The 12,637-nt window shown below is 33.6% G+C and overlaps 1 protein-coding gene across 1 annotated transcript; it reads left to right on the top strand.

The window, feature by feature from the left end:
• Positions 1-8,768: 8,768 nt before the first annotated feature.
• LOC134684198 (uncharacterized) lies at positions 8,769-10,345 on the top strand. The gene is made up of 3 exons (XM_063543472.1): positions 8,769-8,911; positions 9,391-9,625; positions 10,250-10,345. The coding sequence occupies exons 1-3, from the start codon at positions 8,795-8,797 to the stop codon at positions 10,288-10,290; spliced, it is 393 nt and encodes a 130-aa protein (XP_063399542.1). The 5' UTR covers positions 8,769-8,794; the 3' UTR covers positions 10,291-10,345.
• Positions 10,346-12,637: the final 2,292 nt, after the last annotated feature.

Genomic DNA, 12,637 nt, shown 5'->3' with positions numbered 1-12,637 from the left:
TGTGTTTCTTTCTTCTTTTAGTTTTCAAAAAAAATATAAGATGATCTTTATCGGTAAAATGAAAGAAATCAAATACTATAGATCTATTGATTATAAAACGTATAAAACGTGCCTATCACCTGAGTTTTTTCTAACTCTGGAATTGCTAGGCTAAGCCAAATTTGGCAAGATATTTCAAATTTCCTCCATGTAAATACTGATTACGATCTTCAACATGTTTAAACGAGTGTCACAGAAGAGTCAGGACTTTGGAAACGCGCGACTGAGGTTCTTTTTTAATCAGCATGTTGGTTGTTTTTACAGCAACTGGGTTGATGCTAAAACAGGGAGACAGTTGTTTTTTTTTTATTTGGTCGGGTTGTTGTCTCTTTGACATATTCCCCATTTCCATTCTCAATTTTAAACATTAAAACTGCAACATAAACGATTTATTTCGTATTTGAATAAGTTCACACTTTAAATATAAAAAGATATGGTATGATTGCTAATGAAAAAACTCTCCACAAGATATCAATTGACACAGAGTTAAACAACTATAGTTCACCGTACGGCGTTCAAAAATGAGCAAATCCCATACTTTCTTCGAAAGAGAAAACCAACGGCTTAATTAATGAACAAAATCAAGAACGCTCATTTAAGAATCAAAGCATGTTGCAAAAATATAACAAAAAACGCCTCCGAAAGTGTTTTTTGGAAATATAGTTTATATCTATGTATTACAATTTTCTAAAAAAAATGATAAAATATTCATCTTTCAAGAGCAATAATTCCTGTTTAAACTGTAAAAAGAAGTAATCTGACTGATTTTAACTAAATGGACAAAATGTAGAGCCCAACATTCTTATAATTTTTAGCCTATCATTTTCTCTATATACCGGTTAAAATCATACCCATGGCCGTTGTTAGTCTTGTATGTTTATTAATTCTAGTGCATTTATAAGAATGCGCTAAAAAAAAACCAGGTCTAATCCACCATTTCTTGTCCATTCGTTTTTGGTGCGTTTTGTTATTTGATTTTTCCGTGTGATTCTGGAATTTCCGAATTGATTTTCCTCAGTTCAATATTTTTGTGATTTTACTTTTTTATATGGGTTGGTGTATGACACCCATTTTTACTGAACAAGTTCACATTTTCATTTAGAGACCAGCTGAGGCTCGGCTCCAGGGGATGTATTTCCTTACTGCGTTGATGACCATTAAGTGGTCTTCAGCAGTATTCTGCTCATTTGTTAGGATACTGTCTCCTTGATATACTCCCCATTTTTTTTTAATTTTCAACTGATTTTTATAGTTTATTCTTATGTTGCTCTACAAAACCACCGTATAAGGTTAACATGTTTAACCCTGCCACATTCATTATCTGTCCATCCCAAGTCAGAAGCCTCTAGTTTAATGGTTGTTATATGTTCATGCGCGTCATATTTGTTTTTGGTAAACTGTTTTGATAAAAATTTGACTGTTATTCTTCTCAAATGAATTGTTCTATTTTTTATGACAGGGTCTAGTATAGCCTATTACGACATGTGGTCTTCTCGTTGTTGAAGACTATGCAATTGCCTATAATTGCTTACATCGACATCATTTGAACTCTGATGGGTAGCTGTTTCACTGGCAGTCCATATGTCATATATATATATATAATTATTTTCTGTGACTGTATCTTACATTAATTTGTAGGATCCTTTACTATAGATAATTTAGCTGATCTGTAACAATAACATCTTCATGCCTTATATATCATATACTGTAGTACGCCGCTAGATTAAAACTGACGTGGAAAGGTAACATATGGCCACCGAAAGCTCTTTTTTTGAGAGCCCAGTTGGTCGTGTGGTCTAGCGGGACGGCTGCAGTGCAGGCGATTTGGTGTCACGATATCACAGTAGCATGGGTTCGAATCCCGGCGAGGGAAGAACCAAAAATTTGCGAAAGCAAATTTACAGATCCAACATTGTTGGGTTGATGTTTAGACGAGTTGTATATATATATATATATATATATAACTTGCATTTTACCACTATATTCTATTGTAAGCCATGTCACCCAAGTGATGCGAGGAGTTAATTTGTCCTTTTTTGATATGTGAGCTAAAAACTTTTTTTCAAGTAGTCTCAGAACCCTGAAATGAGGTCAAGAGCGACGTACATATGACAGACAGAAACTATATGTAAAGCATATATATCAAAGATATGAAGTCTTCAGGTCTTCTACTCTCTGAAATATAAAGCGTTATACAAATAGTTCACACTACTGCTGCAGGACTGTACTTCATCTGCTGGTATTGTCGTTGAATAGAAAACAACTTATTTAGTAAAGGTGAAAAAAATTATTTCTATACCTATAACATAATTATGTTTTGTGGCAAAAATCCTGGTACAATTATCAACATAACAAAGCACTATAAATAATAAAGAAATCATTAAATTCTAAATTGATTGGCATAAAAAAACCTTATAAAATATCATGAACAGTTTTAAATTATAGACTGTATGGAAGACCTCAATCTGACTATATAGTTTTGTTGTTGTATCTTTGTACATTCCCCTTTTCCATTCTTCATTTTATTTATATGAAAGGTTTGTATCAATCATTAAAGTATTGAAACACATTCCTCTTGTGTTCAGTTTTGTATGATTAGCCCTAAAAACACTTTCATCAGTTAAGTCTAAAAATGCAAACAAATGCCCCCTCCCACTCCCGTCCCCAGAAAAATATCGAATCTGTTTAAGGATTGTATGGGGGTCAATATCAAAAAAGATTTTGTCACGATAAAAAAAGTAGGTTTGAAATTCAGTGCAACTTACACAAACATGAAATTGTCGTCTTAAATCTAGTTTATGTGTTTACAGCTGAACATTTACCAATCATCTATCGGAATGTTAATTAAAACAAAGGATTGTGAAATATACATCTATATGAATGAGACAGCAATCAAACATACAAATAAATAAAAGAAATCTGAGTTATACCTACAGCTTTTAGCAATAGAAAGGTGTCTGAACAACATTCCAAGTCCATCATAGTGTCATACCTTTGTAAAACATGTGTTAAATTAGCAAAGTGACAGCAGCTATAGGTTGGTGATCATACCAACATGTGTGACAACAGCTGTAGGTTGGTGATCATACCAACATGTGTGACAACAGCTATAGGTTGGTGATTGTACCAACATGTGTGACAACAGCTGTAGGTTGGTGATCATACCAACATGTGTGACAACAGCTATATGTTGGTGATCGTACCAACATGTGTGACAGCAGCTATAGGTTGGTGATTGTACCAACATGTGTGACAACAGCTGTAGGTTGGTGATCATACCAACATGTGTGACAACAGCTATAGGTTGGTGACTGTACCAACATGTGTGACAACAGCTGTAGGTTGGTGATCATACCAACATGTGTGACAACAGCTATAGGTTTGTGATTGTACCAACATGTGTGACAGCAGCTATAGGTTGGTGATTGTACCAACATGTGTGACAACAGCTGTAGGTTGGTGATTGTACCAACATGTGTGACAACAGCTGTAGGTTGGTGATCATACCAACATGTGTGACAACAGCTGTAGGTTGGTGATCATACCAAAATGTGTGACAACAGCTATATGTTGGTGATCGTACCAACATGTGTATGGATGAATCATATTTGATTTAATCTATTAGAACTGTTTGTTTTTATTGTAAGGGGAAAGCGAGACAACCAAAATAGAAATACAGATTTTATTAAAAACAAGAATAACATTGACAAACATGATTTCGCAAACAGAGGCGGATTTAGGGGGAGGGTCCCCCCCTCTTTTGAGGGAAAAATTGGTTGCTTATATAGGGAATCACTGAAGCGTGAAGGTCAGTCAGTGGGCCCCCACTTATGAAAATTTATGGATCCGTCACTGGCAAATCTACATTGGATACTGGCTTACTAGTATATGACCATTGACATCTGAATAAGCTTTAAATACATTTTGATATATGCATTCCCCATTTCCATTCCCAATTTCCATTCTCAATTGTACTTTTTTTACAGAATTTATCTTTTATTCTGTCTTGTCCTCTGGTTTTGTGGTTTATTAAGCATCGAGATGCAATAGGTTGATGATTTTAGTGTCAGACTTCTTGAAGATGAGATACAAGTTATAAGAATTGTCTGTGGCGAAGTTTTATCTTTAATAAACCAATACTAGTACCACCATATATACTATGGCGTGTGTTGCTTATTTGCTTAATCCTGCTGCCCCTTGGTGGTGCATAGGCCACTAACATGTCATACATACTAAAGTCATAACTTTTTTTTCATTTGTTGCAAGTCCATGTATCACATAAATCTACAATACAAATTCCTCGCATCTTCGAAAATTCTACAGCAGAAATGATTGCACTAATAGTGATAATTCATTGCATCTATTGTTAAAATGAATCGCTTTCACAATGTCAAATGTACAAATCAACAAATTTACAAAACGGTCTATATGATTTCCTTTTTGTTTTGTTAAGAAAACCGCAAATTTTTATCATCTGGAATATGAAATTAGAAAATGACATTTCTATCATGATTTTCTTGATAGAGGGTTGCTGCTCACAAGAAAGCTATTAAATCAAGAGTTCAAAATGGTGAAGTTGAAATCATCACTTCGTAAACTTTACCGACACAATCACGAGTTGGTTGACTGTTATAGAATAACGGTTTCTGAAATTATATCGGATATGTTCTTTACGTCGTAACTACAATCCTCTTCCCTTTCACGAATGTGAGTGACCTACCGAATTGGATTAATTACCGGATTTGTTACCAGATAAGCAACACGACGGGTGCCACATTTGGAGCAGGATCTGTTTATCCTTCCAGAGCACCTGAGAGTTTTTAGTTGGGTTCGTGTTGTTTATTCTTCTGACATTTCTATGTTGTGTAATGTGTGCTATTGTTTGTCTGTTTGATTTCTTTCATTTTTAGACATGGCGTTGTCAGTTTGATATCTATTTATGAGTTTGGCTGTTCCTCTGGTACCTTTGTCCCTCTTTTGCACATGCTACAAGAATTGGTTTTATTTAATTAATGTCAAATCCGAATGCAGTACTAGTATTCTTTTACATGAAGTTCCTTTCTGCTGGAAGTTCAGCAGCCACCATATATATTAAAGGAATAATGAAAGTTAATTATGATGCTTTATTTGGACAGAAAGCACTGATGAATGTCAATGCGATATCAACTCCAGGTGATAAGAACACCAACTTACAAGTAACAGGCATATTCGAAAGGAGGAGGCAAAACTATCAAGTAATTAAATCAATATTCAATTATTTAAAACGCGGTATTCTATAACAACGGTTCGGTCAGAAAAAGTCAACTCCTCAGATGGTATCTTAAGTAATTATTTTTATTGCAAGAATTTCCTGCTTGAATTTGAAAACTTAACATAAGTTATTAACTAGTGGGTGAATTAACTTTTCATTACTAGGAATATTTCCTTAAAAAAATTAAAAACAACACGTTTACTAACTTCAATGCATCCGAAGTTTGTTAAATCTTGTCAGTATCGAAGTACTGACTACTAAGCTGATGATAATTTGACAACTTAATGTATTTCACCTTCTATATAATTGTTGTTATTTAACATTAAACTACTAGGTTTAGTTTATTGACATTCATGCATTTTTGTATAAAACCTTGAAAGTCCCATTTGTAGCACTCATCAGAGATTCAGATATCAAAGGTAAGCATTGGTTTGCATTTGATATTTTATACATCCGTAGAATATTTTCTATATTCTTTTTTTTGTTTGTTTAGACTTCAAATTGTTAATTTCCTTTTTGTTGTTGCTGCTTTACTCGTTTGGGTTTGTCCGATATGATATGGACCAAAATCAACAGAATGATTCATCAATGACCATGAAATGTACATTCTATAAAGTAAATTTAAGTAACTTTGTTTTATATGAATAATGCTTGTAATATTCGGGCATAATGATTGGTAACCAAGAGAATTTTTCAAGCTTAATTTATTTTAAAATCAAGTTTAATCTTTTGACATTTAAAATTCTTAATTTGATTTTCAACGATTTCGACCTTTTTGAAGTGAATATTTTGGTGGATTCGCAATTTTCCTATCACAGTGGAAAAAAATCATACATTTAATAATGTTATGTTGTCCGACACGTCATTCATTTGGGGTGACCATCTTTATTCCACGTGATAATTTGATATTTTCTTTTTCTCTGCATGTAAATACTAGAAAAACTTTTGATTTGATGTAAAGTTTTTTTAAAAGAAGTTGTGGATATTTAACAGGTATTTATTTTATACGGCAATCGTAAGTTGCAATATAGCAATGCAATTTATTTCCATATACAACAAAAAGACATTTATTGTCATATTTTATGGTAAAATTATTACTACCAAATTGAAAGATATTTGGTGTGATATAAAACATAAAATGGATATATAAAGGCTAAGTATTCCTTATTCTAAAAAGCAATAATGAAATGTATTTGAATACACAACCATTGTTAAGTATGATGTTAACACGTTCCGTTATTGCTTATTTTCTTTATCTTTTCTAAAAGTATGTAGTGTGATAACCCTTTTATTTAATTTTGGATGTAACCCTTCTTCTGATTGGCTGACGTTGCCATGTTTTATCAGCTCATAGACATAATTTTGTCATGTGACCTTGAAGTCATCAACGTTTCTCCATGATTTACTCAGGTTAAAAATGGAATTTAAAATTAAATTATAAGAAATGACTGTATATTTTTTCTGTCTATTCGAAATAACATTTCTGTCTATTCGAAATCACATATAAGTGCACACTTTAAAATGACCCACTACGCGGGTTCTTCAGTGTGCACTACATTTTTTATTCAATTTCTTCATAGACAGAAAAAAATATTCCAGTCATTTATTAAATATATACATCTGTATACATTCTCCACAAACTTGATTTTTAACTTTTACCATTTAATGTGAAATAATTGCGTTTCAACTACATACTCTTTGGGAATAATGGACTTCCTTTAGCTTCAAAATTAGCATCGAATTTCTAATATTTGTTTAATAATAGTTATCAAAGGTACCAGGATTCGATTTCACAAACAAACTTACGACTTAGATTGGTCATGAACAAATCAGTATACTTACGATAAATCTTAGTCGTAAGTTTTTTTTGTGAAATCGACTCCAGGATTATAATTTGATACGCAAGACGCCCGTTTCGTCTACATCAGACTCATCAGTGACGCTCAGATTAAAATAGTTATTAAGCCAAACATGTACAAAGTTGAAGAGCATTGAGGACCCAAAATTCCAAAAAGTTGTGCCAAATACGCCTATACCCGAATTTCTGCTGTACATTCACCATTTATCGAGGATTTATTCGGGTATATTAGATTGTCCAGAAGAATCTACATGATATGCGATTTGAATCATTGTCTGCTATGCATACTTCGCTTCTTACTTAATGCAAGGTGACAGGCAAGTCGATAAGGGATAATAAATAAAATAGTCTTACTGCGGAAGAAATATACAGCTTATCGTTTTCAAAAAGATAACGTTGCACCATTTTATAACAGTATATTGAGGAGTAGATTTTTTTTCTGTATTTGAAAAAAATTAATTCGGAATGTTTGGACCTAAATGCTCTTCAGCTTCACAGATGATTCTTTTATTATCGGAACGAGACAAATTCTTTAGGCTGGTATCCATGACGAATGAACGTTTCGCTGATATACATCTGATTTATTTACCCTATGACAGTCCTTCATAGGTCATGGAAGGAAATTTGACTAAACATGCGCAATCATATCTTTACAGGACTCCATATTTTAGATAATGAAACTAAAATTTATTTTTGTTTCTCAAAATTAAAAGCGAATAAGCTGTCCCAAGGTCGAAACTAAACGACAAATGACACGTGGCAGGTGGGTGGATCCATCAATTATTACTGCAAATGTCAGAAAATATAGTTGCGTTCATATAATAACAGCTAGCATAGCCGCAATGCCTAGATATATAATGAACGACATATCTATAATGAACGACATGTTACGTAGCTAGCTTCATTTTAAACAAAAGCATTTATTCATTTTATTTTATTTTGAATGGAAATACATATGTCTGATTTAACATCGTGGTTGGCGGCTGTTTAGATGTTTAAACCTGCTGCATTTGCTTGTCCCTGTCCTAAGTCATGCAACTGTTGTTCAGTGGCTGTCGTCTAGTGATGTGGTTCATAAGTGTTTTTAACGAATTGCTTTACACTAGTCACAAAAATACAGTACTCAGAGGCAAATACATAACGTGAGGTCCCCAACCAAACGGCTTAATCAAAAGCTCAAACACATCAAACTAATGGATTTTGTATCTTGTATTATTTTGTGTGCTATATCAATCTGTGTAGCTGATAGACTTACTTTACGTTCAGTAATTAAAAGCTCCGTAGTCGTCGTATAAGCTACGATATTGATCGCGCCTTAAGGAATATCGTCATGCAAGTAAGGTGTAAAAAAGTTTTGCCGCCTATTCGCTATTAAAAGTTTTGAACACGGTATGAAACCTCTACCAAAACTTGATAAAAGGGTTTTATACATTCCTTTTTCATTGCACGATATCAAATTTCTATCTCATAAAAGTATCATATTTACTAGTATTAAATTTTGCCAGTTATATCAAAATTAAATCATTTCCATCTATTAGATGTCTTTCTTGTTTTTCACATGGAGTGCTTCACACTCCTTTACAATATTCATTATGAAGAAGACTTTTTTTTTACAGAAATTAAGCCAGATTTCTATTTTTAATAAAATGAAGTTATTGATCGTTCTGTGTTCCGTTGTAAGTGTAAGCTTGGCCTTTCCAGGGATGTTCAACAGAAGAGAATCTCCACCAATCGTGACAGAAGTTCTTCCTACAAATTCTTCTGTACGTATACGTTAAATACTATCATTTTTATTCTGTTTCATTCTATGAGGTAGGTAGGTACTTGAAGTATGTTTAAAGAATCAAAAATAGCGGAATTTATATAAATGTATTTCATCTTTTAATCTAGTTTACTTAATGCAATATCTTTCCTGAACAAATCGACTTTGCGATGCAGTTGCTTTTACAGATATGTTTCGTAAAATAAAGCTTTATTTTAACACTGTTCCATAACTAAACGATATTTTTGTAATGGTAATTGTAAGTCAAACATATCAATGTTTATAACCTTATCACTTTGTTGCAATGTTAATGGTACAAAATGACTGTTGATGTAGCTTTTTCTGGTCGATTAAAGTCCCTACGATTGCCAGACAAATGGTTTTATCTATTAAATACGAGGACTGGTATATTTAATTTCAAACTCATATAACGACATATACTTGAACTAATCTTGATGAATCACAATTATTTTATTTTAGATTGTGAATAAGAGGAATTCAATTGAAAAGAGAATGGATGACGTACAAGGGGCTTTTGCTGCAATTGACGCTGACCGCAATGGTCACATCAGTAGCGAAGAATTTTCTACCTTTTTTGTGTATGTATATGCTGGTATGCCTGACCATGAACACAGCAAATCTGAGTGGTCAACTATTTTCAACAAAGTTCTGACTCTTGTTGACATAAACGAAAATAACAAATTGGAAATGGGAGGTATGTTTATTGTTCTGTAACCATAGGCTTTGTAAGATGGGGTTGGCAACTTCAATTCAGAAAATAATTCTTTTAAAATAACATAAAAATTAACGTATAGAAAAAGAAAGGGCATGATACTAAGCGATTCAATGAAAACTGTTAGACAAATAGACATACGACGACAAGATACGTGCCATGCGATAACAAACAAATAAACCAACATTAAAATCTATTGAGGAATCGTTGAACTCGGGCATGGTAAACAGTTCCTGCATTTTTCTTGTCGCTCGTTGTAATTATAACTTCATTGAAAAAAATCGTATTCCGGAATATCATATCCCCCCAAAAAAGGGGGACGATATCGTGGCGAAGAAGTTTAAAATAACAACAACACTTTATAAATGACATGCGTTCGAAGACTTTTCTGAATTAACTTCAATCCGGAACGCTTAGGGCCGTCTATTTGAAAGCCGAGTATGTTACAGAACATAAAGAATTGAAGAGCTATTTCACCAAAAAGAAATCTTATACTAATTCATAATATATATGCAACACTTTTTCAAAATGTTTTTTACCATGTAAATCAATTAAATCAAACATAGTTTTTTTTTATATTATTAGCAATAAAAGTTTCTATTCCAGAATTTCGAGAATTTTCAGTTATGGACATGCCAGAATTGTAAAGAGTTCTCATCGATTGAGCACTCACTGTCTTCCATTTTTAATATATGAAAAAAGGAAGTATTCATTAAATGTTTAAATTACATCTTTTCTGTCTCATTCATTTACAATATAGCGGTTATTTTCGCGGCGTAAAATTTCGCGATTTTCATTGAATAAGGTATACGTAATATTTTTGCGGTTCTTATTTTGGCGGATTCAAAACTTTTATCAATACCTCTAAACTTTTAAATTGGCGAAATTTATTTTGGCGATGTTGTTCTATCCGCTAAAATAAGCGAAAATTTACGCCCCGCGAAAATAAGCTGCTATACGGTTTACAATTATGACAAGATGACCTATTTTATTTCAATGAAAGATATCGAGTAATAAGTAAGTGCTTGAGAAATGATTCAGCAGACATGACGATTATAATTAAGTTTTTATTTGCTCTATATATATTTAATATACACTTAGCTCATATAAAACTGTTATTGTTTAACGAATGTCTAACATAAATTGATTTTAAAGTAATGCTGCGCTAAACGCTTTCGGTAATTGAATTTTATCAAATACATTTTTTCCTTTGCGTTAGAAAATGATTTTTATTTTTATGCGATCTTTTGTGTTGAGTCTTGGGAGAATAAAAGTGGTCACTTTTGGTCTTCTACATTATACAAACCCTTGTTAAGGGCCGTCGTTGTTTTTGGTCAATGCTCTTCAACTATGTATTTGTTTGGCTTTTTAACTATTTTGATCTGAGCGTCACTGATGAGTCTTATGTAGACGAAACGCGCGTCTGGCGTATAAAATTATAATCCTGGTAACTATTTACACCACTGAGTCGATGCCACTGCTGGTGGACGTTTCGTCCCCGAGGGTATCACCAGCCCAGTAGTCAGCACTTCGGTGTTGACATGAATATCAATTATATGGTCATTTTTATAAATTTTCTGTTTACAAAACTTTGAATTATTCGAAAAACTAAGGATTTTCTTACCCAAGGAGTAGATTACCTTAGCCGTATTTGGCACAACTTTTTGGAATTTTGGGTCCTCAATGCTCTTCAACTATGTATTTGTTTGGCTTTTTAACTATTTTGATCTGAGCGTCACTGATGAGTCTTATGTAGACGAAACGCGCGTCTGGCGTATAAAATTATAATCCTGGTACTTTTGATAACTATTTACACCACTGGGTCGATGACACTGCTGGTGGACGTTTCGTCCCCGAGGGTTTCACCAGCCCAGTAGTCAGCACTTCGGTGTTGACATGAATATCAATTATATGGTCATTTTTATAAATTTTCTGTTTACAAAACTTTGAATTATTCGAAAAACTAAGGATTTTCTTACCCCAGGAGTAGATTACCTTAGCCGTATTTGGCACAACTTTTTGGAATTTTGGGTCCTCAATGCTCTTCAACTATGTATTTGTTTGGCTTTTAACTATTTTGATCTGAGCGTCACTGATGAGTCTTATGTAGACGAAACGCGCGTCTGGCGTATAAAATTATAATCCTGGTACTTTTGATAACTATTTACACCACTGGGTCGATGCCACTGCTGGTGGACGTTTCGTCCCCGAGGGTATCACCAGCCCAGTAGTCAGCACTTCGGTATTGACATGAATATCAATTATATGGTCATTTTTATAAATTTTCTGTTTACAAAACTTTGAATTATTCGAAAAACTAAGGATTTTCTTACCCCAGGAGTAGATTACCTTAGCCGTATTTGGCACAACTTTTTGGAATTTTGGGTCCTCAATGCTCTTCAACTATGTATTTGTTTGGCTTTTTAACTATTTTGATCTGAGCGTCACTGATGAGTCTTATGTAGACGAAACGCGCGTCTGGCGTATAAAATTATAATCCTGGTACTTTTGATAACTATTTACACCACTGGGTCGATGCCACTGCTGGTGGACGTTTCGTCCCCGAGGGTATCACCAGCCCAGTAGTCAGCACTTCGGTATTGACATGAATATCAATTATATGGTCATTTTTATAAATTTTCTGTTTACAAAACTTTGAATTATTCGAAAAACTAAGGATTTTCTTACCCCAGGAGTAGATTACCTTAGCCGTATTTGGCACAACTTTTTGGAATTTTGGGTCCTCAATGCTCTTCAACTATGTATTTGTTTGGCTTTTTAACTATTTTTGCTGGATGCATAAATACGCAGCCATATCCTGTCAGAATTAAGTCTTAAGTTCGATATGTATATCGAATGTCATGTTGTGTAGAGTTGGTAAAGTCTACATACATTGTAGGTTTGGTAAAGTCTACATTATTTTGATCTGAGCGTCAATGATGAGTCTTGTGTAGACGAAACGCGCGTCTGGCGTATAAAATTATAATCCTGGTA

Source organism: Mytilus trossulus, chromosome 9 (assembly GCF_036588685.1).
Source record: "Mytilus trossulus isolate FHL-02 chromosome 9, PNRI_Mtr1.1.1.hap1, whole genome shotgun sequence".
NCBI lineage: Eukaryota > Metazoa > Mollusca > Bivalvia > Mytilida > Mytilidae > Mytilus > Mytilus trossulus.
The sequence above is the reverse complement of the archived record's forward strand: the minus strand, read 5'-3'. Positions and strand labels throughout refer to the sequence as shown.